Source organism: Mauremys mutica, chromosome 2 (assembly GCF_020497125.1).
Source record: "Mauremys mutica isolate MM-2020 ecotype Southern chromosome 2, ASM2049712v1, whole genome shotgun sequence".
Taxonomy (NCBI): domain Eukaryota; kingdom Metazoa; phylum Chordata; order Testudines; family Geoemydidae; genus Mauremys; species Mauremys mutica.
This window is the reverse complement of record NC_059073.1, coordinates 137,486,759-137,513,789: the sequence shown is the minus strand read 5'-3', so window position 1 is coordinate 137,513,789 and position 27,031 is coordinate 137,486,759. Positions and strand designations below refer to the sequence as shown.

General features: G+C 46.8%; 1 protein-coding gene across 9 annotated transcripts in view; it reads left to right on the top strand.

Annotated features, from left to right (window-relative positions):
- The window catches only part of PEBP4 (phosphatidylethanolamine binding protein 4), a 212,133-nt gene that overhangs the window by 120,288 nt on the left and 64,814 nt on the right, over window positions 1–27,031 (top strand). Inside the window, exon 6 of one of the 9 annotated variants that reach the window (XM_045005908.1) lies at window positions 5,273–5,321. The exons of 6 other annotated variants lie outside the window; for them this stretch is intronic. In XM_045005908.1, the coding sequence (XP_044861843.1) occupies window positions 5,273–5,306 (34 nt within the window). In that variant the 3' untranslated portion in view covers window positions 5,307–5,321. Of the gene's footprint in view, window positions 1–1,854; window positions 1,985–5,190; window positions 5,243–5,272; window positions 5,322–27,031 lie in introns of those variants that run through there. 2 more of the 9 variants (XM_045005910.1, XM_045005907.1) reach the window with 2 other exon arrangements.

Below are 27,031 nucleotides of genomic sequence, written 5' to 3'. Positions count from 1 at the left end.
GCAACTTTTTTTATGGAAGGGTCCCCCGAAATTGCTTTACCCCAGGCCCCCTGAATCCTCTGGGCAGCCCTAGCTTTCTGCAATGGTTTCCCATTTAAGTTCTGACCTAGCCCAACCCTGCTTAGCTTGTGAGCTCTGATAGGATTGCAGCCCAAAGTTAGCCAGCAGCAGGGTAGCAGCTTAGATAAACTGCCCCAATGTTTTGTTCCTGCCTGTTTGCTGGAGGAAGTGCCTGGGAAGGGGGGGAGGAGAGGTGTTGTGTAACTTTCTTGTTTACTTTCTTGTGAAAAGTGGATGATGAATATTTTTAGTGGTTTGGTGCCTCTCCATCATCCCTGAGCAGATAAGAAATGCAATAAGAGGAAGGGATCCCTCTCCCACACTCCCACAGACTCCACAGCATTGAATATTTAATTGGATTCCCTTTCCTCCCACAAGGTTATCCCTAGCAGTGGAAAACACCTCACCGTCTATTCACTGCTCTCTTCCCCTTTGCAAAGGGGAAGCTCTAAAAGGGTTTCCAACCATTCAAAAAAGATTTGCCTGCAGGAAGCCAGGCATTTTGCCCCCCCATTTTACCTTCCTTGTCAAGGGCCTGCCGGTGACACCCCATTGGAGATTGCAGTTCAAGTTAAAAGGCAGCTTGTGTTTCATCTTTGTTGGTGCTAAGGAGAGACTTTGAGTGCAACAATGAAGCTAGGGTGACCAGACAGTAAATGTGAAAAATCGGGACAGGGGGTGGGGGCTAATAGGAGCCTATATAAGAAAAAGACCCAAAAATTGGGACTGTCCCTATAAAATCGGGACATCTGGTCACTATAAATGAAACACTTGGAGGTTATTCGTCTAAGGTTCTCAAAGGGGAGTCATTATCAATGTATCCATTTCACAGCCCTGAAACCGGCTTACCCCAAATCACACAGCCAGTGGCGGAGCCAGAAATAGAACCCAGGAGTCCTGACTCTCAGGCCACTAGGGACCACGTTCCTTTCCCAGAGTCAAGAATAGAACACAGAAATCCTGACTCTCTTGTCTTCACTGCAGTGAACTCAGGTGCTTACTCAGGGGATGCCCCTACTCCGGCTCCCATCCACACACACAAAAACCCTCTAGTGTTTGGTGGTGTGTTTATACTTGGGCTAGCTGGCCTATCCTGGTGCTATAGGCTAGCTTGAGTGGTGCTCACACTGAGGCTGGTAACTTGTCTACTTTGCAGTGAAGACCCAAGCTGAACCACTTGAGTGCCACTAGTCCTCCCAGGCCATCCCACAATTCTCCCCATTTCCACATTCTCCCACAATTCACTGGGAAAGGATCATAGAGCGGCTCATCTTAGCGCAGCACTAAGAACCATAGGAAATGCCCCCGGAAGTCCCAGTGCCATTCACAAGTGAGTGCAGCGCCAGAGTGGACACAGTAACTCGAGGCTGGCTTTGCAGTGCGGCGGCTCCCACCCAGGCTAGGCTAGGCCAGACCCAGGTGCCGATCACCCGTGCTAACTCTGCAGTGCAGACATGCCCTCAGGCCACTGCTCTAATCACTAGATCCCACAGTAATAATGTGCCCTCAGAACATGTATCTCCATCACCTTTTCTGGCTTTACCCTTAGGCCGAAGAATAATGAACAGTCTGCGAGTCTGTCTTCATACCTGCATTCAAGACTGATTTTTGTCTCCTCCTTTCCCAGGATAGCTTGGGGCTGCACATTTCTTTGATTCCTTCCCACTCCCCTCATCCCTTCAGGTTTTCCTTGTCACATGCTGTTTGTTGGTTGAGAAGTCAGCCTAGAGGACAAGGTTTCCACAGTTGGTTTTGGACCGAAGGGTAATGTAATCAAAATCTCTGTGCTTCTAGGAGACAGACTGGCACTCCAGGATGCCACTTGGGGATTCTATGGAGTGTGGAGAGCTGACCACATCCTTCCAAAGAGCCCACAGGAAAGGAGATTTTTCTCTAGGGTGAAATGTGCAGCAAGCTGGAGTTCTGTTTTTGCTGCGCCAGAATCTGCCACCTCTCTAATCAGCTGCAAGCCAGACATTTCCGTGTGATGGCATATTAGCCAATTTACCGTTCCTACTGTTGTGCTATTAATGCTCTGTACCCAATATACCCACAAGGGGCCTGATAGCCCTTGTGCAGTCTCTGCCATTCCCAATGGTGCGGAAGAGTTCTATCAAGCTCAGTCCTCTGGGTCATGGTTTTGGCATGGGGAGCTACACCAGTAGAACAGGGTCTGGGTAGAACCTTACTGCTGCAAGCACGGAGCATCTGCCGAACATCCTGTTTGTGGCTACAGCAGCGGAAGGGGATTAGCCAAGCCTTCTCCCTGTTAACCAGTTTTGTAGCTGTCCTCTGGTGCATCAGTAAAGTCACCAATGAAAGCACCTCTCGTGTCACAATGGCTGGCCTTAAGCTGGCCTTTTGGTTTGGGTTAACCAGCCTGTAGGTGGCATGGATGGAGTTTAAAGAAACAGTTTAGTTCCTTAATGAAACTGGCAATGAGGATTTTCAGCTGATTAAAGCTGGCTTCTCTCCTTGGCGATACAGCACACCAACCATTTGATGTAATGGTTTGGAGAAATAGGCTTTTGATTAAGTTGCTGCATTATTTCTGCCCCAGCCATCCACCTTTGCATTACCCAGGCCTGGCAGATTAGACAGCGGGCTGTCTCATTCTTGTTTTTTTTCTTTCCTGGGGCATCATTTCCACAGCTATTGGCTTGCTGCAGCCACCGTTCTGTATTGATACCATAGCTGCTCAGGTCAAGCATCTCACAAGTCTTACCGACTCTAGGGCTTTTTGCCTCAAATGGCCTATCTCTATTGTTGCTCCATCATTGTCAGCAAGGGGGGGTAGCATACTCCAAGAGGGCTCTGAGTGTCGGGAATTTGCTCCCCACCTTGGCCAGAAATAGCCCAAATGTTGTGACTTGTGAGGCATGCAGAAAAAGGGGAAAAGGTGTTCAGGAGAGCTGGCAGTTTCTCAAAGTGACAATATTAAAGACAAAACAGCAGCCTATCCAAATACAAAGGAAAGATAGGAAGAGTAGTAAGAGGCCAATGTGACTCCAATGCGAGCTCTTTTATAACCTCGAAATCACAAAGGAATCCTATAAAAAGTGGAAACATGGACAAATTGCTAAGGAGGAGTACAAAAGAATAGCACAAGCATTTAGGGACAAAATCAGAAAGGCTAAGGCACAAAATGAATTACAATTAGCAAGGGACATAAAAGGCAATAATAAGAGGTTCTATAAATACTTTAGAAGCAAGAGAAAAACTGAGGAAAGTGTAGGTCCTCTACTTAGTGGGAAAGGGGAATTAATAACAGACTACATAAAGAAGGCTGAGTTGTTAAATGTCCATTTTGATTCATTCTTCACTAAAATGGTAAACTGTGACCGAACACTTAACACAATTAATTCACAACAAGGGGGAAGGAACACAAGCCAGCAGGGAAAGAACAAGTTAAAGTATATTTAAATAAGTTAAATGTATTCAAGGTAGCAGGGCCTGATGAAATGCACCTTTGGGTACTTAAGGAATTAGCTGAAACAATTGCAGAATCATTCATGATTATCTTTGAGAACTCATGGAGGACAGGTGATGTCCCAGAGCACTGGAGAAGGGGGGACTTGATAACAGTCTTCAAATATGTTAAAGGCTGCTATAGAGAGGACGGTGATCAATTGTTCTCCATGTCCACTGAAGGTAGGACAAGAAGTAATTGGCTTTCTCTGCAGCAAGGGAGATTTGGGTCAGATATTAGGAAAATCTTTCTAACTATAAGGGTAGTTAAGCTCTGGAACAGGTTTCCAATGGAGGTGGTGGAATCCCCATTATTGAAGGTTTTTAAGAACAGGTTGGACAAACACCTGGCAAGGATGATCAAGGTTTATTTGGTCCTGCCTCAGTGCAAGGGGCTGGACTTGATGACCTCTCAAGGTCTTTTCCAGCCCAATGATTCTATTACAGCTGTTTGATGGGGTCTCTGGAGAAGGCTGAGGGTGTGCTTCCTAAATGATGCAGGGGGTTAGGAGGCTGGTTGGCTGTCTGAATTCCTGTGGAGTTGAATTCAGTACTGGTGAGGTTTAATATAACTGTATTTATTGTATGTAGACCCTGGGAGAGAGGTATTTATTTTAAATCTAAATAAATAAATAATGGGGCACATTAGGCAGGGGCATTTCATCCAACATGATGCTTAGATTGTCCAGTATCTGTCTAGCTAGATTGTATTTGTAGATTTTTATTTGTTGCCCATCCTCCTGCTAGATGAGCATCTTTTTGCTCCGAGCTGAGTTGGGCAGAGGATGGAAGTTCTATTTCACAAAGGATTTGGAGATTTTGAAATTTGCATTCATTCCAATTAGCAGCAAACCCCCAACATTTCAAAATTCTCCAGGCAGGAAAATTTAAAAAAGGGTTTGGGGTCAATCAGAATATGTGCGGGGTTGTACACATGAAGCCAAGGACATGTTACAGTCAATGCTATCCAAACATCTAACTCTTCCAGCTCATTACAAGAGACCTGTCACCAAATGCTTTATTCCAACCTCCAGCCATTCGAGACATCACCCCAAATAAACTTTACCTTTGTAAGAAAAATCGTTAAGTCCCATTGATCTGATTTGTGAATGCCAGGCACTACAAGAGGGAAAGAGAATTTAATCATTGAAGCTTACACCAGTGCAGGGCACCACTGATAGGCTTAAAAAGATCATCCTAATGTGAGGGCCTCCAGTTAGAGTGGATTAATTAATATATCGCTAATGATTTGGAAAGGAGATCGACAGTAAATGCAAGAGCAATTAATTCTGTATAGCTTGTTACTGTACAGCCCCCAATGATCAGAGGCCCAGGGATTTGCTCTAGGATGGTTTCATGCTAGAACAAGAGAGTGGCAAATTAAAAATCTTTAGGGAACATACAGGTTGGCCTCAAGCATATGCAACATCTGAGGCTGCTATGCAGCTCTGCTACTATCCCGTTCTCAGCCTCCATCCATCCATGGGAGCAAATGGATACCCCAAGCTCCGGTTGGGGCAGTGGGACCAGAGGTGCAAGGAAGTCACTGTGCTATTGGGGCAAGGCATATTGTTGCCTGATTTTCAAAGGTGCTGTGCGCTCCCAATGGCTTTTGAGAATTTAGGCCTTAGCCGCTGCTTCTTTGTGCCTTGGTTCCCCCAGCAGAGGCGTTGTGAGTCATTAATGTGCCTACACTAAAGAAGAGCAAGGTGGTCTCATTTGTGTATGTACCTATCCCCACCAGGATACTCGCATTCTGGGCAGCCTTGGTTCTGTAGCAGGTCTCCAGAGGGTCCACCTTTCGAGAGCAATGAGAATCCCTTGGAGGAGGGTTTGGTACCTGTTTGGAATTCTTATCCTCGTCAAGTGCAGCCCGTCCTGATGTGTCAACAGTTTCTCCTTGCTGATTCTGAGAGAGAGGGATGAGACCAAGGAAAAACCTCCACTAGCTTCCCTTGATGAACTGAGCTAATTTCTCTTTTAATGGTTAGCGACTGAGCTGCGTCTGAGGCTTCCCTCCTCCACAGCAAACCCTCTCCCACACGCAGACAAATAGGCTGAATATTTAATTGGAATTCCTCACACCTACAGGGTAAAGCCTTGTCAGTAGAAATATAGTCCATTGCCAGCTGGCATCCCCGCATTCCACCCACCTTGTCTCTTAAAAAGAAATCCCTCCCCAGCTCCCCCCCTCACTCCACACCCACGAGCCTGTGCAGACTCATCTCAGTGCAGTTTGAACAGGGCTGTGTAAACTCATGCAGGAGGGATTTTGCTTCACACACCCAGACCGACACTTTCTTTCCCATCTCCTCCCACCGCAGCCAGAGCAGGTCACGGAGCTGGCATGAGCCTGGGGTTTCCCCATGACGACACAGGGATGATGTCGGCAGGACCAATCCTGCACTGGCCCTTTGTGTGAGACATGGCCAATGGGCAGATCTTTCTATAGTTCTCTGAGAATCGGCCAGGGGAGCAAACTTAACTCCCGCAGCCTGGGCGCTGGCTTTAGAATTTGCCTGTGGAAGGATAAAATTTTGCTCCCTCGAACGCTCCCCTGACAATAGCATCCAACATACCTTTCTACCCACCATTCCCTTTCCTTCTCCTTTCTGTTGCAGCCACACCAGACTGTCTGGGAGCATTCAGACAAAGATTTAGGGAGCATTTGCTGTCAATTGTACTTGGTAATGATGAAGTGTTATTGGTGTTTGGAGTCTCAATGTAAGTGTGATAAAAAATGTCTGGAGCTAAAAAGACAAAAAGATTTTAAGGGAGGAGGGGACCAACCAATTCATGCCACTTTGGGAAGCTGTCTGATCTCTGCGAGATGTCTGCTGTGCAGACAGAGTGGCTCTGCTATGCAGGCCACCACATGGGCCCCATGAACTCTGTCTCCAGGTGGAACAGCAGGGGAGCACATTATCCCCTCTGAAGATCTATTATTATTATTTGTATTACAATCAGCCGTAGAGGCCCCATCTGAGATCAGGCCCTGATTTTGCTTGGTGCTGTACGTATGCACTGCCAGAAACAAATATTTAGAACTGACAGTCTAAATAGACAAGGTGGGAGGGGAAACAGGCCCAGAGATGTGAAGTGAATTGATCAAGGTCACCCAGCTGGTCAGTGGCAGAGGCAATAATGGAACCTAGATCTCCTGAGACCCAGTCCAGTGCTCTGTGCATGCTGGGGTGTAATTCTATCCAATCACAAGTAAATTATGTGTAAGCAACTCCTTATTGCTAATGGACAGTTGTCTACATGCTAAAGCCATGCTGTAGTCTGGCGTGTTAAGGACTTTGCTCTCAAGAAAGGCCTGCAGTAAGGTGGAAGAAAGTCTGATTAGAGGTGCATTGGCAGAGCCTTCTGCTGTTGCAGTAATTCACATTGAATTACAAGGGACGCTGCAGGTCAGGATAGAGATGTATTGGCAAGTGAAGGAGGGTGTCAGGACTGGAACAGCAGGTGCTATGAATGAGCTGTGCCTGCATTGGCAGAGCTGTGGGAGCAGGAGGCTGGACTGAAACAGAAGGGAGTGCAGCAGGTCAGGGCCGAGGCACGTGGGCAAGACCTGGGGGTAGGCCCAAGACTAGATTAGCATAAGGTGCTCACGGTGATGAACGAGGTGACTGGAAGAGCTGTTAGGGGAGGGCAGGGGGACCAGGACAGGAATAGCAGAGGATGCTCCAGGTGTGGATTGTGGACCACCGGCCGAGCTGGGGCATAGGGCAGTAGTGGAAGAACAGGGAGTGCAGGTGAGGAATGACGTGCATTCAGCTAGCTCTGCATTCGGGAATAGCAGCATATCTCACATCAATGCTGAGGCGCACTGGCAGAGCTGTGATCAGAGTGGCAATGTGACCGGAACAGCAGGGGGTGCTGCAGGTGTGTCTACAGAACTGTGGAGTTAACTTGCCCTGCGCCGGCCTAAATGAAAAATACAATTTCACTATATGGCAACCTCAATGCAAAGTATTGCCCAACATTTGGCATCGAGAGCCGGGCACAGTGACTCACGCACAGAGAAAGGGAGGCTGGAGATGGAGTTAAATGAAAGGAGACAGCTGAATGTTAAAGAGGGAAAGATCCCCTAAGTCATCTTGGGAGTACAGGCGCTCCTGATCATGGAAGAGCAGGTGGTGAGTGAGCTTCAGAGCAAGCAAAGGCCAAGGCATATAGAGAGGTGGGAGCAGAGATGAACTGGCCACACCCCGCAGTTAGTTTTCCTCTGCTCATGTAGTGATGGGCCAAAACTAGAACCATTTGGCCAAATCCCTCTGACTATTGGGAATTCTGCCCAGCCCTGGTATTCTCTCCCCCTACCCTTTCCTCTCGCGCCGCGCTTTTAATTCTTTTAGAGATCCTCGCTACCACAGGAGTTAGCAAGGGTCCCTAAAGCCGTGCCTATTCCAGAGCCCCAGAGCCTGCTTGTAACACACCACCCATATGTGCTAGCAACAGTACACCAGCCCTCACACCACCATGAGCTATGAGCAGGTAGGGTGTTCACTATTACCATGTCCCTGAGTGCCATTGCAGAGCCAGTGTAGACAGCAAGTGCTGGAGTAGCAGTTGCAATGGTGTAGTTGGTCCTCCCAGTGCAATCCCAAAATGCAAGATGAAGATACCAAGGAAAGGGTCTGATATAAAGCTTCTCTCCTCACAGAAGAAATCTCCTTCCCAGCAAATGGTCCTCCATCAAAGAATGATCAAAGTGTGTATTCAGGCTGCTAACTTTGTATCTGGGTCCAAACTTTCCCAAAATCTGGATATGGGGATCTGGTGTTCAGATTTGGGCTTCTGGGCAAAAGCAGTTCAAATGTGGATTTTTCATCTGAGGTGTGTGTGTGGGGGGGGTGCGCGCGCGCACGTTAGATGTTCTCTGGAATCCTGCAGTCAGTTGTACATTGTGCAGATACATTGCAACTGATGCAGAAAGGTTACTGAACGTATAAATGTTTGCCATGGAATCCTGTGTTGGGGAAATTGGCATTGAGGGTTGCAGAATTCCAAGGGATCCCCTGCTCCAGCCCTACATTGCAATTTAAAGACAGACAAGGAGGGAGCCTGCCTGTCAAAATGACAGATTTCAGATAAGCCCCTTCTCTCCATTGCAGACCTGAAGTCTCAGAGCACGGGAATCATCACAAGGGCAGGCAGGACATTTAGGGGGAAGAGTTGTCTTGGCTGGATGAGATTTATAGGGTGGCAGGTGCAGATGCCACCAAGCCGTATTCCTTCCTCTTGAGCATCACATTTTTGTCATTCTGACATTTTGAGTCTTTTTCCCAGTTCCATGATTTCCAGAAAGTTAAAGCGCATCCAGCCCATTCCCTGTGACTTAGAAGCAGCCAGAAAGTTTGCTACAAAAAGGAGAAAGTACCAACACTCCTGGTCTGGAATAGAATCAAAGAGAATTTTGTTTTACGTAGTGCCTCATATTCAAGGAACAGGCTAGATTAGCTAGGCAGAACAATGACTCTGCAAGGAAATCAGCCCTCTGCAGAAGCTCATGCATCGCCTTTGGACAGCAGAATCTATTTCGGGGAGAAGGAATGTTGGCCGCAATACCAGCAATACCACCTACTCTTGGGCACGAGTGTCCTAGCATGTGCCCTGCACAGACCCCCCCAGATGTTTCTGTGAAGATGTTTTCAGCTGTTGCTAGGAGTACCAGCCCCCTTCCTGTGGAGGAGAACATTGCCCAGATGTGTTCAACCATTAGGAGGAGGAGGAAGGTCTTCCAGAATGGAAGAAAGTCAGAGGGCCCCTCCTCTCCCTCCCCTAACTAGGGGCTTGAATCCTGCAAACTCACAGTGGTCGAGCGTTGTACATAGTAGCAGGAGTGAGGCCCGTGAGGGGACCATGTGAGTAAGCACCTCCTTAGCGTGATTACGATTACACAGAAATCCCTGTCTTCTCTGATAAGCCAACTCTCTACTTCCACCCCATCCTGGCTCCCACCCTTTGCTTTAGAGCAGGGACAGGCACTGCTCAGCACAGAGGAATGCACCCAGCCTGACTTGCCTCCAAGCCAGCTGGCTGTCTCTAGAGACACCAGGCCTCGAGGGATCGAGGCCTACAGGGAAAGAGCAGAAAGTCTGCTCCCAGGCCAGGGGAGCAGCAGAGGGCCGGGAGCCCAAGGGAAGGGGTAGGAGAAGGAGAGCCATTTGAAGCATCAGCTCTCATTGTCTTTTGTACTCCTGAGCTTTATCAGAGACAGCAGCTATTTGTATTCCCTAAAGTCTCTCAATTTAGCGCAAACGAAATGTCAAGAAAGTGGAAGCCAGAAAGAGCTTCCCAAGGAGCGTGTGTGTGTCGGCCGCATTGTTCCCAGCAGAATCTCACAGAGATGTTTACAGCATCTTTCTTTCAGGGCTGTATTTTTTTTTCTTTCTCAACAACAACAAAAAAAAAAGCTGTTTGTTTTCTGTCATAACTGCTCTTTTCTCTTTTTTCTCTCTCCCTCTTTTCTTCCCCCTCCCTTCCTTTTTGCTCTTTCTCTCCCTCACTCAGTTTCTCTTCAATGCCTTTGTACCTCCCTGATCCCAGGTTTGAAAGACCCCCCTCCCTCCACATTCCCAGCAGGAAGTAGCAACCATCTGCCTTTTTGTTTTTTTAAAGTTTCCCTGCACCTTTGTCTTAAGGAGCCAGGTTAAATATTCTGTAATCAGTGTAATAATACACCTGGTCTAGTTCTCAAGAGATCTGCCTTTTGTACTGCGACAGGACATTAATAGTAATTATTCTGCTTTGTAATTGGAGCTTTAAATACTAATTCAAACAGCCAGAGGAAAACCAATTAGTGCTAATTTATCTCTATGTGTTTTGGAGAGCCTGTGTCTGTCATACTGTGAAGAAATAGGTTGGTAATTAGTACAGTTGGGTGGTAGATAGAAGTAATTATCAGATTCTTTCATGTTCTTTAAAGGGAGGGGGGAAACCTAAAGGCTCCTTGACTCTTCCTTTCCAAAGAAGTTTGTACCTAGAAGGAAAGCAACAAACAGGATTGGGTCTTGTCTGCTCTAGGCTTTTGGCCAGAGATTTCCCACTCTTGGTAGCAATGGTTGGGGAATGCTAGTGGAGACAAGTCAGCAGCCTCATAAACCTCTGCCTGAAGAGTGATGTGGTTACCCAATGTGTGGGGATTTGAACTGCTATCCCACTCTTATGCCCAGCAAGAGGGAGTGTGTAACCCATGCTAAAGTAGGGTGGCTTTTTGGTCGCCCTCCAATAGTCCAGACAGTAACAGACCTAGTCTTTTAGCTCACGAGATAGTAGCTCATGCCTTAAGATCCAGAGGTTCAAGGTTCAGTCCTTACCCACAACGCCTTGAGGGAAGTTGTTAGGAGCAAAGGCCCTGTGATGGCTGACATGGGCAATTTAACAGGGGGCCCTCCAGAGCTAAAAGCATGGGCTTGTCACTTGAGCTAAAGAGCCAACACTCTAGCAGACCCATATCCTCTGTGGGTCAGTCACAGAGGTGGATGCATAACTCATACTGACCAGCAGGTTACACCTGACTGCCCTGCCCCAATGGCTTTATGTTGTCGGGCGGTGATAATACAGCCCGGATCCATTGAAGGGATGAGGAAACCAGTGTAATGGAGTGGAGAACCAAGCCCAGTACCTGCTGCATGAGAACCCCAAAAGTGGACACAAGGAAGGGGGACTCTTCCTGCTAATGGACTGCAAACATGGCCTCTACAAGCTCACACAATTTCAAAGCCATCCGTGCCCACTAGGGGGCGAGCAGTCCTTTTCAGAGAGGAAATAAGATTGCATTGTAGAGGCATAGACTTTAAAGCCAGAAGGGACCACTGTGATCCATCTAGTCTGACGTCCTGCCCAGCACAGGCCAGAGCAACTCACCCGGCAATTCCTGCATCTAACCCAATAGTTTGTGGTTGAGCTAAAGCAAACTTTTTATAAAGACAGCCATTCTTGATCTCCACATGATGCCACATCCAGCACATCCCTAGATAAGTTGATCCAATGGTTAATTACCCGCATGATAATGCTCACATTAATATGATACAATACAGAAATGTACTGTACTCTCTAGATGAACAGGAGAGAATTACCCATTAGAAATGATGCTGGTGCAAAACAATGGGACCCCATTTCATATAGCTTCGTTAATAGAACTTGTATGTCAAAGCATGGAACAGAGCTAAAATAGCAGAGGGGCGAGAACTTGAGGTGCAGAGCAGAGAAAAGGGATGTCTTCAGCTGTGACATGAAATGAGAGCTGGAGATGTTGAGTCAAAGAGATGCAGGGAGGCTGTTTTAGGCAGCAGGTGGTGTAGAGGAGACCCCCCACACACACACACCCCAGCAGTGGTAAATGGTTGAGAGAAGATCAGTGCATTATGTACGGAGAGAACAGGAGAAGGGGAGCAAAGCTGCGGGAGAGGACCTGGTTCTGCTCTTGTGACCCAGTTTAACTCCACTTGTGTCAATGGAGTTGTTCCTAATTTACCCCAGTGTATGAGAGCAAGATCCAGGGCCTGGGTGGGAGCAGGGAAGTTTTTCAAGCCAAGACATTGGATGCTGAAGGGAACAGATGAGCTGGCGGAGTGGTTTGACAGTAGGGGAGGCGGTGACATTACCCTTTGTTCCATGCGTCTTTCCCATAGATCGAGTCTTTGTAGATGTCTGTGTAGAGGTCCCGTTGAAATACAGATAGAGTAGGCAGACAGAAAGAACTCTTGGATGGGACCCTCAGCCCAAAATGTACCCCACACTCAACATCAGCCCAACATGGAAGGGTGAATTCCTGGCCCCACTGAAGTCAATGGGAGTTTTGCCATTGACTTCAATGAGGCAGGGTGACCAGATGTCCCAATTTTATAGGAACAGTCCCGATTTTTGGGTCTTTTTCTTATATAGGCTCCTATTACCCCCGTCCCGATTTTTCACACTTGCTGTCTGGTCACCCTACGATAGGGCCAGGATTTCCCCCCTTATCTGGAACTGTAGGGAGCCGGAATACCCCGTAAAGAGCTTATGCTTAGATTGCAAGCTCTTCAACGCAGGGCTGTTTGTTTGTCCGGCACCCTAGAACAATGGGGCTCTGGTTTATGGCTGGGGTCCCTAGGTGCTGCCATAAAATATATCAATAATCATAATAATAGCAGTCTGTTTTCATGACCTTTGGAAGGAACAGGGAGGCCTTATTTTAATACCAGACCTTATTCTAATTGAGATGATGTTATCATACTCACCAAAACTCTCCTTGACGGCAGGTCCAAGACCCTAATCATCTGGCTGAATAGAATGGCGGCACTTCTGCTGCTGTTCAACCTCTGCTCCTCTCCGTTGTCATGGATAAGTGCACTTTTTCCATCTCGTAATTATTATGGGAGCTTGATCCCATGTTGTCTTAACATCACAAAATCATGTCCCCCGAGGGTTGTTTTCAGACCTTATTATCACCTAACGCATTTCCCAAGGCAGCCTCATGAATATTAAGGGCTGGTAATGGGTGCAAAGCCTGCAAATCCATTTCTACCACCAGCGCTTCCCAAGGCTTGTTGCATCAAGGTAAGCAGGGAGAGGGAGCATTAGACATTGTCACTGTAGCTACATGATGGATTTTGTACTTGGGAACATGCTCGTATGAACTACGATCCTCACGGGTGACATCCCCGCAGCCTGGGCAACAGCAGAGCCCCGAGGGGGCACACCTTCTGGGACCGTAAAAATGGCAGCAAATGGGTTATTTTACCAACAGTTTCCTTTTCCATGGTTCAGTAGCTGAGCCAAGAATGTTAGTGAGCAGAAACAAGGAATCTATCAACTTGGTACAGCCCATGCCATATACAATGACCTGCTCACATAGCAATGACAGGGTGCCTGGAATGCTGGCTGATAGCACACACAGTCATAAGTGGCAGCGTGGTGTAGTGGTTACAGACAAGGCCTGGGTATCAGGAAGCTTGGGTTCAAGTCCTGCTTCTGCTACAGACTTCCTGAGACCTTGGAACAGTTGCTTAGCTTTCCTCTGCGTCTCCATGCAATGGAGATTAACAAGCTCTATATAACTCCCAATCATTTTATTATTATTTAATATTTAGTAAATCAGCAGGAGGGACTAAATCTTTGTGTGTCATTTGGAAAATTTTACATTTTCCATATTAGGAGCCAGTCTTTAATCACGAACAACTGATTTAAAGGAGAAAAGATTCCAGGCCATGATATTATATTACACCCAATTCAGCAGGGCACTTAATAACATGCCTGAATAGCACAAGAGCCGTCGCACTGAAATCAATGTAAATACTGGGCTGAATCAGGGCCTAAAGGAGCTCCTTTAAATATGTTCAGCTCGGCAAGATGTCTGCTGGCACTGGGTCGACATGATGATTAAGAACATAAGCATGGCCACCCTGGGTCAGACCCATGGTCTATCTTGCCTGATATCATATCTCCAATAGTGACCCAAACCAGAGCTTCTGGGGTAGTGTACAGAACAGGACAATTAGGGAGTGATCCACCCCTGTCTTCCACTCTGGCTTCTGGAATGGCTTCTGGCTTCCAAGCATGAGCTTGCATCCCTGACCATCTCGGCTAAAAGCCATTGATGGACCTATCCTCCATCATTTTAGTCACTTATTTTTCAATTGCCCATGGGTATTTAAAGGTGTAAATCTAGGATCAATTTGGGAATGTGCAGGGGTTGTCACTAGCATTGGCTGGAGGAAATCAACCCAAGAAAATAGAGGTTGAATATTGGGAGGAAACTGCCTACTAGTAAAACCTATGAGACTGTGGAACACTCATCTCTGGAGAAGTGGTGTAACACCCACTGCCTGTGTCATGTACAGCTGGACTGGATGATACACAGTAGAGAAACAGGGCTGCTTTAGCTAAGGGAACAGATTAGATGACTTAATGCTTTTCCACCTCCAACTTCTCTGGGGTTCTATGACTTTGCCATAAGCTAGCGATCAGATTCCTAGAAGACACTGGCAGGAGCAGAGATGGTTGGCACCACCACACTCTACTTCTTTTGATCTCATTTTGATAATAGAATTTCTCTGTTTTATTTTCCTTGAGTATCTGACTTGTGGTTACTTTGATCCCCCAGTTGTGCTATTAAAAAATAACACCAACCAGCGTAGTAAATTCTTTCATCCTTTTGGGATTGCTGTGCAAACCAAACCAGGAGTTCAGCAGGATCTGCTGGAATTCATTAATGGACCATTCTTTTTCTTTCTGTGCTTTAAAAACCCAGTACAGTCACCTAGTTAATAATAAAGTGCAGAGGTCTAGGAGGAAGGGAGCAGAGTTCTATTTTAATTACACAGATTGCCCCCTCCCCCCCGCTTTATTCCTGCCAATTTAAATCTGATTTTTTAAAAAAGACAATAAGCAAACTGTACTGAGGAAAAAAATCATTTGTTAAAGTGTGGGGGGATTTAGAATTCTGGCATTGGAAGCATTGGATGTTGAGAGATGCCAGGGGCACACTATATCAAAGAAAATATAATACACTCAGCTTAAAACTAATGATTGCCATATAATTAGATGTGAACCATTGTGCTATAAATGTGTATTCTTCAGCGTGCTGTGATTTTACTGTAAAAAAAAATGAGAGAGAGAGAGAAAGAAAGACAGAAAAACACAGAACCCAGCAACATACTATAAAAAGAACTCTGTTGACTTTTCTGCTGTTTAGTATTCCTTGCCCGTTCTCCCCCGGGAGTATGTAATTAGTGCTTTATGAAGAATGCATTTAAAGCAGTTTAATATTCACCTCATTCAGTCTGAAACAATGTGATCACTGCTTAGACAAATCAGTGCTCCTTACTGACATAATCTGTCAGTACATTACCTCTGAAAAGACCTTTCAAGAGGCTTGGATGTTAATTAGTTGTCTATCATGTATAAACAGAGCAGTGAGCAGAAGGGGCTGCACCAGGCCAAAGACACACAGGGAAATACATTTTTTATGAACATTGATTGCTTTGTCGTCCTGGCTCCCCACACCCAGTTGCGCTGGCTCTTTTCAGAGTTTTGCATGGACTGTGTCTGGGAGGGGAGCGGTGTGTGTGATTCAGGAATGGAATCTGCTTTTCCCTGACTCTGGCATGCTGTAAAGCAGATTAAATTGCCTTTTCTACTCCCCCCCCCCCCGCCTGGCTGTGTTGGAGAGTTAATGCAAGGTGTCAGATGAGCTTTTCAAACGATGACAAACAAAGAGCAGCATCCCCTCGACTCCTGCCTGCAGACCCCAACTGAAGGACCCAGCCATTACATGGCCTCCTCTCTGCCCCCCCATCAATAGCCGAGTTCCAGTAACCCCACCGTGCGCAGTCTCCGCTCCCCTCGAGTAGCTGGAGATCAGCAGATGATGCCTGCATCACTGTTCCCGTTTGGAAGTGTGAAACTGCCATACTTTATTTAACGTTCCGAATTTCTAATTAGCCGCTGGAGCCGCTCTGTGGGATGAGGGGGCCTCTCTCACAGTAGCATCTGCGCTGGAGATGCCAAAAGCCTCCCAACATTTAGTGATATGAATACGCCAGCAAACAGACACAGCAGCATACTGGTGCTTCGAGGGCGCTGGCAATGCACCCTGCTAACACAGTGTGCTCCCATTCCGCAGCACGAGGCCATGTATCTGGCAGCCACATGGGGACCAGCAATGATTACTGGAGGGGAGGGGAGAGTTGAGTTCTAATCCCAGTACTGCTACCAATTGGCTGCATAGGCAAGCAGCTTTTCTGTGTCTCAGTTTCCCCACCTGTATCATGCAGATAATGACACTGACCCACATTTTTAATACACCAAAGATGTACGGATGGAAATTGCTGTATCAGAACTAAGAATGATTGTTAAAATGAAGCTTAATCTTAACATAGTGAGTTTACCCACTAATAAATGATGCAGTTAGCTAAGGTGCTGCAGTCTCTTAGATTGACACCAGTAATAAAGATCCTGCAGTTAGAACTTAGGTGATGCTGGAGCCAGACTACAATCCAGCTCCTTTTCCTATAGCTGCAGGACTAACCAGGGTGAAAATTTGCTTTGGTCAGTAAGGTATGCAGATCTGACTTCAAGAAACACAGGAATGAGAAGGTGCCACTTTATTGTCGCTAGGGGTGGTTGGAAAATGTGAAGTATTTTCTGTGGAAAATAAAATTTTCATCTGAAATATTTCAGATAATTTTTTTGATCTTTCAAAGCAATGCAAATATTCTATTCCAAATTAAATGAAAATATTGGCTCTGATTCATTTTACCAAAAAAATAGAAACAGAAGGAAATGAAAACTTTTGCAAAAATGTTTGTTCTCTCTAAAAAGCCTTTTTCTTCCCCCTTGAAAAACATTTTTGACATACAATTTCCGACCAGTCCTGCTTGTCACTTTTCTGACCATCTGACCATACTTCAAGTATTCTTGGAATTTCCTCTGCTGAATGTGATCACTGAAGCTTCTGCCACCCTCTGCTCGCACTGACTGATGCAGAGATAGGACTTTTAAGCAAGCCACTGTTTGCCTCAGTTCTCTCCTGTAATAACACTGCCCAGCTACACGGGGAGTGTGAATATAAAAACGTTAAAGATTGTGAGGTGCTCAGATACTGTGGTAATGGGGCCATATTGGTACCTTGCACAGCTAGATATAGTTCTGTAAGCAGCCATCTCTTGGTCTTTCCCCCTCTATTTTATGTGTACTTTGAGCCATTGCTTGTACTATGCTCCCTGGAGCACCAATTGGAGTCTGGAAAAGGGATTGGGAAGGGGAGGGGAGTCTTTGAGAGGATCTCTCCCTTACAAAGGGGTCCTAACCTTGGCCTAACCTTGGCCAAGTCACCTGAGCAAGGATCTCACCGTCATTAATGTACTTATCTTCCTGATGCCTGTTTGAGGTAGGAAAGGTTGGGAAACTGAGGCACAGAGCTGTATAAGGCCAGATTTTCAAATGCTCAGCACCCACAACTGGGGCCAGATTTGCAAAAGCACCCAGCTCCCAACAGGAACCCAAACTATTAGGTTCTTTTGAAAATTACCCTAATTTCAGGGGCTGAGCACTCGAAAATCTGGCTCTGTACCTCAGTTTCCCAAATGTGAGCCTGCATTGTAGAGATAAGTATATTAATGATTGTGATATCATTGCTCAGATACTATGGAGACAGGGGCCCTTTAAGTACTGAGGTGGATAGATTTACAATATCCACCTAACCAGCTCCTTATCCATTTAAGGATGCTCTGTATATTAACCTTGCACATCAGTCTACTGCACCATACTGTGTTAAATGCCTCTTTGAAATCCAGGAAGATTATGTCCGCTGCTTCACCCTGGCTGCTCCTGGCATTATCTTCTCAGAAAAATCCAGCAGATTTCTCCAGCAGTATTTACCCTTTATGGGAACCTGCTGAGTAACATTATCAGCCTCTATTTCTCCAGGTGCCCTACAAGTCACATACTACACTAATGTCTGCAGGATTTCACATACCACCACAATTAAACTTGCATCTCTGGCCTGTTATTTCCTGGCTTCCACCTTGATTGGTTCTTAAACATAATCCCATTCTTTGCCTTCCTCCCACCTCCTCAATCCCATGATACCTCCCCTCTCGCCTAAACCTCTGTTATTTCAGTGCTAATCTCTCTGCCAACTCTCTGCCCATCCATCTTCAGTGATTTCACCCAAGCAAAGTTGGTTCCGGTGCAACAGATCTTAGCGTTTTCAGTATTCTTTCCCCAGGAGCTCTGGGCTGAATTGAGAAAAGATCTATACAGGGGCTCTGAAGTGGCAGAATGTGTATCTTCTCCTACCCCCTGACTGTTCAGATTATACCGTTACTGACATGTAACCTGCCCAGTACACATCCAGCGCCTTTAGCGTTTGGCCCTTTGTTTCCACTTCTGACTCCTTAACCTTGGCCTCCCTCAAGAAGACTAAGACCAGGTACTACTGGAATCCTATTACCAGCTCCATCTGGCAAGCCCTGATTTGATCATTGTCTCTGAGTGATCACTATATCCCAAAGCTGTGAATGGCCTACATCAAATATTTGTGTAGCAGAAAAAAACCTTGCCCCTTTGCAAAGGCAGAGTGAGTTTTAGGGGCCTGATCTAAAGCCCACTGAAGTCAATGGGGGTCTTCCCACTGACTACAATGAGCCCTGGACCAGGCCCTTCAATTCCAAGGCACATCAGTCAGGCCATGCAGGAAGATGCAGGAGCCCTCCCCAGCTTAGAAACCTGAGAGAAATAACTGGCTGGAAAAACATCTGCAACAAAATTAAAAAGCCTGAATATCCATCTGTGAGAATGCTGCAAAATGACCGAGGAACCGGTGGTTTGTGTCACTCAAAATACTAATCAATAATCATGGCAACATAGGAGTTTTGTCTCCTAAATCCCCTGCTCTAACCACTGGACACCACTCCTGGCTGGAGCCAGGAACAAACCTGGGAGTTCTGACTCCCAGTCCCCTGCTCTAACCTCCTGACCCCACTTGCTCATTTCATATTTAAACCTGCTGTGCACGGGGTTGTTGTTCAGTTACCTATCCCGTGAATACTGGGACACTCCCTGCACTCCAGTGGACCCAGTCTCCCATCATGAGAAGCGTGTGGACTCCTACTTGAACTTCCAGATTTACGCCTTGGGGTAATCCCAACACCTGGCTACACGGCTCCTTTTCCCTCCCTCTCTTTCTTTCTTATAGTTTTCCTGGCTCCCTTAGTCATGAAGGTGAGGCACTGTCAGACACACAGACATCAAAAACAAGACGTGGATGATGAAATGCCTGGAGTAATTAAGCTGCAGTAAATCACTAGGCCCAGGTGGCATTCCTTCAAGAGCTCTAAAGAAACTGGATCACGAACTAGCTGAGTTATTAATAATCATCATCCTACTTTGCACCTCTCTGGTGCCTGTCCACTATGGGAGCTGAAAGTGCATGATGATTCACACCTCTGGGGGGCAAATGCTCCCCCCCAGCCTCAAGGACAGGGAAACTGAGGCCCAGGGAAGTGGAATGCTTTCTCCAGATCATGCAGCCAATCAGCAGAACAGAGACTGGAGCAGTGGATTCTAATTCCAGTGCTGCGACCAGTCTGCTGGGCAAGCTTATTCGGTCTGTGCTTTGGTTTGCCCATTTGCAAAAATGGAGATAAAGTCCTTTGAGCTCAATGGATGGAAGGTCCTCTCTTAGAGAGACAAGGTGCGGGAGGTAATATCTTGTATTGAACCAACTTCTTTTGGTGAGAGAGACCAGCTTTCAAGCTTGCACAGAGCTCTTCTGACCTGAAAGCTCAAAAGCTTGTCCCTCTCACCAACAGAAGTGGGTCCAATAAAAGATGTTACCTCCCCCTCCCCTTGTCTGTCTGATATCCTGGGACTAACACAGCTACTACAGCACTGAAAGCCCTCTATACCAGCTAAGCGTTACTGCTATGAAGAGTAGAAGTCAGGAGTCCTGAGTCCCCTGTTCTAGCCACTCAACCCCACTACCCGTACCAACAACTGTGTGTCACTCATTAAGAAAAGCTTCTGCTCACTCAGTGTGCCCTGTGAGTCAGAAAAGCATGTAAGAGGTTAGACTGCCTTAAGAAGGAAACAGAGGGCCCTGCGGAGAATGCAAAGCCCATCCCACGGCACACTAAGGGCACCACCTGGTCACCAGATGGGGTCATCTTACTCCCTTTAATAATAACCCCTGTGTTTACTCTGAACCTTATTAGACGGTTACTGCTGCTGCTTAAGTCTGATTATCCCCACCTCGGTGACGGCAGTGCTGCGTAAAACCGAGCCCAGCACAGGCTCCCGAGCTCCTTCCCCCACAGGTCACGTCAGGCGCTCAGCAGCCCTGAACCACATTGTCCACACTTAGCCCCGCTTGCCTTACTGCTCCCTTTCAGCATCCTGCAGTCTGGGTCTGGCCTGCCCTGATCCCTCCTCATTAATACGCCATCCCCATTTCATTCAGCTTTTCCAAGTTCCCACCCAACGGCAGCCCACGTTGCTGGGCAGGGAGCGCACAGAGAAGCTGGAAAGGTGGTGGAGGAGGTGGCTTAGGGATGCCTTGAAAACACCCAGGCTGCTGGGAGGTATGCGATTCTAATCCTGGCTCAGTGTCGGCTTCAGCCCTTCATCCTCCAGAAGGAGGCCAGCTGAGCTCTGCAGCATTTTACTGCATTGGAATCATGCATGGATGTTAAAGAACCCTATAAGGGTGCAATAGATAACCGGAGCTAGCTTGTGAGCTCTTCAAGTCAAAGACCATGTCTTTATGTAGTACATTGGCCCCTTCTTCTGGTGCCCCAGACCCAGGTATTGAAATCTCTCTGGGGCAGACAGGGTTATTTACTCCATGTGCGTATAACACACAGCACAATGGGGCCCTGATCTGACTGGGTCCTCTTGGGTGACTGCAGTACAGTAAGAATGGATGCAAATGGTAATAATGGTTATTTGTATTCCAGCAGCCCTAGCAAGATTAGGGCCCCCTGGTGCTTGGTGCTGTGACATGCCCGATATAACACGACCCGATATAACATGAATTCGGATATAACGCGGTAGAGCAGTACTCGGGGGGGGGGGCTGCGCACTCCGGTGGATCAAAGCAAGTTCGATATAACACGGTTTCACCTATAACGCGGTAAGATTTTTTGTCTCCTGAGGACAGCGTTATATCGGGGTAGAGGTGTAGCAAGAAACAGTCCCTGCCCCAAAGAGCTTACAGACTAGATACAAAACAAACCAAGGGCGCATTGCTAGCTCCATTGTACAGACGGGGAACCAAGACACAGAGAGGCTAAGTGACTAGTAGGGAGTCTGTAGCAGAACCAAGGCCAGTGCCTTAACGACACCGTCCCTCTCTCCGGCTCACTTGGTAAGACTAGGAGGTTGCTAGGGTGGACTTAGCCAGATTCCCCATGCCCCTCCCCCAGGTGGCTGTTGCCTTACACCCCAGAGGGATTCTTGTATTGCTAAGGCCTGATCCTACTCCCAGCTCAGTCGGAGAGCGATTGCTCTTTGAGGCTATCCTCTTTCTTTGCCCAGTGCTAACCATCCCTCGGCTTTACGAGTGCACTCAGGAACTCAGACCTGGTTCCAGATTTCTCAGACAGCCTTATCTGTCTAATGGGCAGCTTTAGATCTAAACAGCCCTGAATATTATTACAGTGTGCAAGATCCAGCTCCAGACTTTGCAGCTTGGGTCAAGTAGGACATGAAGCCAGATTGGCCTGTCTTGGAAGCGTCAGGTGGCACAGGCAGGGCCTAGCCAACAGAGGGCATATAGCTCAGCTCCATCAGGGCTGGGCTGTCAACATTCTGGTCGCGAAGCTGCCAAAACTCATCCCGGGCGACTCTGTTCCAACAGTGCTTGTCGTCCACGTAACCGGAGAGATGTTACATAACGTTGCCCCTTGTCCCACTGCAATCAGGAGCTTGTACTGTACTGCTGCGCTCTTCCATGGGATGCAAGAAGGGGCTGTGCGTTCCAGAGCACGTGGCTGAGCCACCCAGCCCCGAGGCATTACGTTACAGCGCGCCCACATGTATGTGTGCCATGCTTCGTTTGCAGCTGTTTTAAAAGGCATGCAACAGGTCACGAAGAGAGTGTGATCTGCCTGTGATATAATCCCCTGATTACTTGGTGACTGCCAGCCAATTGCCCTATCTCTGACTCCACTAGTTTGTCTCTTACCCATTTCAGACCCCCTCGCATTGCTTGGGGCTTTGGGGAAATTGCTCCCCCAGCATGCCAGGCCTGTGCCCTGCAAAGCGCCGACATTCTCATTGGTGACAGAGGCACATCTGACTGTGTTCATTGAGCAGTAGCATTAGGGTGACCAAATGTCCCGATTTTATAGGGACAGTCCCAATTTTTGGGTCTTTTTTTAATATAGGCTCCTATTACCCCCCACCCCTAGTCCCGATTTTTCACATTTGCTGTCTGGTCACCCAGAGTAGCGTTTCCAGGTGCTGCTGTGCATGCGACACCTGACAGTTGCAGGAGTCCAATTTTTAACAGGGTACCTCATCCAAACTCATCTCTACCAAGATTACAGGCTGAATTTAAGCCTTGGGGACACAGGGCTGAGATGTCACCAGGGGACTCCGGCTCTATTTTAGCCTCTGAAATATTTCAGGCTTCGAAATGCGTATCAGTCAGCAAGGTCCTGGTTATTTTCATGAGCCTTCCCCTCATCTAATGGCTCCCTTGAAGCCTTTGTGCTTCATTTCTGATGGGAGAGACACTAATTGGGGCAAAAGGGCCGCCTTAGTGCAAAGACAATTTTATCAATTACCCAGCAAGGACTTTGGAGATTGGCTTAGCTTGACAGGAGGCCGGGTTCGTCTCCCTGTGTGCTAGAGCTGCAGGCAGGCTTCCTACACACGCTGGGTTAATTTCAAATGCTCCTCACTAGAACATTTCCAAATACCAACAGTCACATTAATACAAACACGTGTTACATATTAACTAAGGCATAAGCTAGATCCTGGCCTCAGATACTGTGGTGATGAGCATGGTATAGGAATCTATACAGAATCGAATCGAATCTGTACAAGCCCCTTAAACTTTGGGAGGATCAAGGTTGGGCTCTGAAATTTGTTCAGCTCTGTTCCATCCAGAAATATATATTTTATAGTTCCAGCCTCTGCACGGGGGGAGTCCCTGATTCATAGAATCATTCAGCCTGCACACATATCAGATGGAGTCACCGTGCAGGCCTCTGCTGAAATCCCACTTGGCAGGGAAAATCAGGCTGTGTTAAAATTTCTCCAAGCTATAAATCTAATGTGCGTGTAAAACTCTTCCAAGCCTCTAGCCCTAACACTCAGGTAAACCTTTAATTCCCTAACAATACAGAGCTAAATCCATAATTCCTTGGCACCATAGCCCTGTGAATTCAGTGATCTGCAACTCAAGCTCCATCTGCAATAAACAGCTCTCTTCCCCGGTAGCCCAGCTCTGGCTTAGATTGTAGCATTCTTGCTTAGACTGTAGGCTCTAGAGGTAGGGACTAGCCATATTTTGTGGCCTGTGCATCACCAAGCATATTGTCAGCATAAAACAAACCGTATGCTATCATAATTGTCCCCCTGCTAACAGGGAAGGTGGAAGTGTGTTTAGCGGTTGGAGCAAGACGTGCACCAGGACTCCTGAGTTCTACTCCAAACTCAAGCCACCTGAAACTCAGTTTGTCCATCTGTAAAATGGGGATACTAATAGCTCCCCATGTCCCAGGGTTGCTGCAAGGCATGGCTCCTATTTGCAAAGTACTTTGAAATGCTTGGATTAAAGGCACTGTCTATATAAGTGCAAAGCATTGCCAATAAGGAGAGCGCCTGTGTGCATTATCCATCATTCTTCCAATGCACGTGGGGACAGGGAAAAGGAAAAGTGCATGGAAGCAAAGAACAGAAGTGCTTGAACCTGCTGGTGTCAGGGTGTGTAACCAGCCCCCTGTTGATACAATTCAAAGGCTGAAACGTTTCCATTTGATGTGATGTGTTTGGAACGGGCGCCCCACCTGCTCTGGAGATTACTTCAAGGTGGGTGAAGCGTCGCCAGCATCCGCGGAAAGAGTTTTCCCCGGAGCCTGCTGGAGATAGATGATCTCTGAGTGGTAGTGAAAGGGTGCAGCTGTGGAGCAACTGGCAGCTGTAACAGGAGACCAGCCATTGTGAGGCACGTTGGCAGTGCAGAACAGAGAGGCGGCGAGGGGAGGGGGAGGAGAGCCTTTGCAGGGAAGCGGAGTGAGCTGACAGGTTTCTGAGCTCATTAGCATAATTATGACAGCGTTCTCTGTTACTCCATGAATTGTATAATGCGGGTCCCAGCTGACTGGGAAGTGCTTTTCCAATCCAGCAAAACCTGTACAGAAGCCCCTCGCCCCCTTATTAGGCAACTTCCTTGACTCTCACACCATCCTTAAATGGCAGGAGCACACATCTCCTCCACCCTGTGCTGCAAGACACCTCTATCAAGACAGGTTTCCCTGCATCTCCTTCCAAGAAACGTGCATTCAGAGTCTTCCCTTTCTGAGTCCTGCAAATCAGGGAGTCTGCTTGACCAGCCAAACGGGGGGCATTCTGCTACGGGCTGCCTAGGGCCGTGAGATTTGCCGTGCGTCTGCAGGGAGTCCTGGTGTCAGGGCGTGTGACCAGCCCTTCCTGTCCCCTGTTGATACAGCTCAAAGGCTGATTCGTTTCCAGTTGATGCGACAGGTTTGGAACGGGCCCATGGCCCACTCTGGAAGTTGCTGCAAGGTGCATGAAGCGTCCCCAGTTTCCACTAAAAGTTGTCCCCAGAGCTAGCGGGAGATGATCTCTTAGTGATAGTGAAAGGGAGGGAGCCCAATCAGGCTTCTGACATGAGACATTTCCCCCATCCTTCCAGGCTTGGTGGGGCTCTAAAATTTGCCACACTGGATGATCATCAAACCATCAATTCATCAATCCTGTTGTGTTGTCCTATCTCCTGTAATGGCCAAAACTTGATGCTTCAAAGGAAGGCCAAAAAATAAAATCTCTCAACCCATAATGCATCTGTTCTATTTCAAACGTAGTGCCTTACGTGCTTTGTGGTGTGTTCAGATATGTCAGTCTCATGTCTTTGTTTTATGTGAACTGCACCTTTAAATGTCTAAGGACTCTCCTGTCTGGAGAGGCAGACAGCCATGTTGCTTTCAGTTCAGTGCAGACTGTCACCGAGGACCCATGCACACGCTGTGCTCTTCCTTTGAGACCTTACTTTTGTTCTTTCTTGTTTTATTGTTCTCTTGACTTGAAATTAAAGTAATTGTGACCAAGAGTTTCTCCTTGCCCTTTGCAAGCAGCCATCACCACTAATCTAATGTTTCAAAAACAAAAACAACCTGTCATTCATCTGCTCTACTGCAATGACCAATGCTCAAATGCGGTGCTCTACATGGGGCTGTGGGGACACAGAATTGCTCCCTGGTCCTGGTAGGGATTAACCTTTGCCCCAAATATTAAACACAGTGTCCCCTAGATTAAACAATGCTATTGATTATAAAACCACCTGGCCTTGGTAGAAGCTAGCCACAGCATTTAAACTGACCTAATGTGGTGACTTCCGGAGGCCAACCATGAGCGGGGTGAAGGATTATTTCTTTATGTATTTCCTGATAATTCTGTCAAGTGAACCCTTCTCTGACACATTATAGGACAGCCTCCAAAGGAGAGACTGGTGTCCCCTGCAGCAGATGCCTGCTGTCCCATGCATTGGCTCCTGACTGTGGAGATTAATGGTACAAGGAGCTATAATTCAGAGTTATGAGATGACAGTAAAGCCTTGCATTCAACAAACCGTCCTTCAACAAAGCACCTAAGCACACCCGTAAGTCTCATTGAAGTCAACTGGACATAAACATGTCCCTAAAGTTAAGCCTTGTGCTAAGTATCTTACTGAGTAAGGCTGGATTTAAGGGTGGGCCTAAATGGGTTGAACTGGAACCAAAGTCAGGGGAAAAAGTTGGCTGAATATCAGGAACATTTCCCGCACGTGAGGTTTACAAAGATGTGCAGTGGGTGGAAGCCTGTGCCTAGAAGCATTTTGGACAAAGCACTGGAGAAGATGCTGGAGGCGAGGAAGCCTGTCCTGGCTCCCCTTATAAAAATACACATTTGTGTTCTAGAGTAATGGGTCCATGGGCCCATTCTGCCCCTATTTAAATCTGCAGGAAAATTCCCATTGAATTCAAAAGGAACAGAAGCAAACCCTGGAACATCACAATTTATGTTAATATTCTTGCAGTCTTCTGTCCCATTATTACTGTAGAATACCAGGTCACACTTTGTATTAAGGGTACATTTATAAATGGTTAATAAAGGATTACTAAACATATAAATGGTTAATAAAGGGTTAAAATATTGTTATATGGCCCAACAAGTCAACAGGTTGCTCATAACCATCTTTATAACACCTTCTACTGATGGGCTTATAACTAGCTATGACACATATTATTCATGTCTGTAACATGCTTATGACATCTATTAATCCTTATTAACTCTTGTTACATTGTTTATAAATGCACTTTTTATATATATTCTAGTATTTTTGTAAGTCTGGGAGACAGAGCATATGTGCGCTACATAAGTATTTTCCACATATTATTTACAATCTCCCCAGCCGCCCATAAAACTTGGCTGCATCCCCTCTGCCCTGGCAGCTGAAGGGTTAAAGCGTTAGCTGAATGGAAGCCTGTGAGCTTCTGCCCCGAGTGCTTGGCAGCTATTTCACAATGCCGTTTTGTAGTTTTACTACAAGTTTCAGACAATGAAGGTGTGTCTGAGCTCAGTGCCTGATTTTGCCCATTGTGTAGGCGTTCAGTTCAGTGCTGTCTTGTCAACACTTGAATATGTTGAACATCACTCACACGGGCATTCTGTAAGAAACCTATTAAGTTAATTACCGAGGCTCTGTGTGTGTGTGTGTGTGTGTGTGTATATCTAATGTAAAAAACTGACTTTCCTTCCTTTCGAGATACTTTTGATGCAA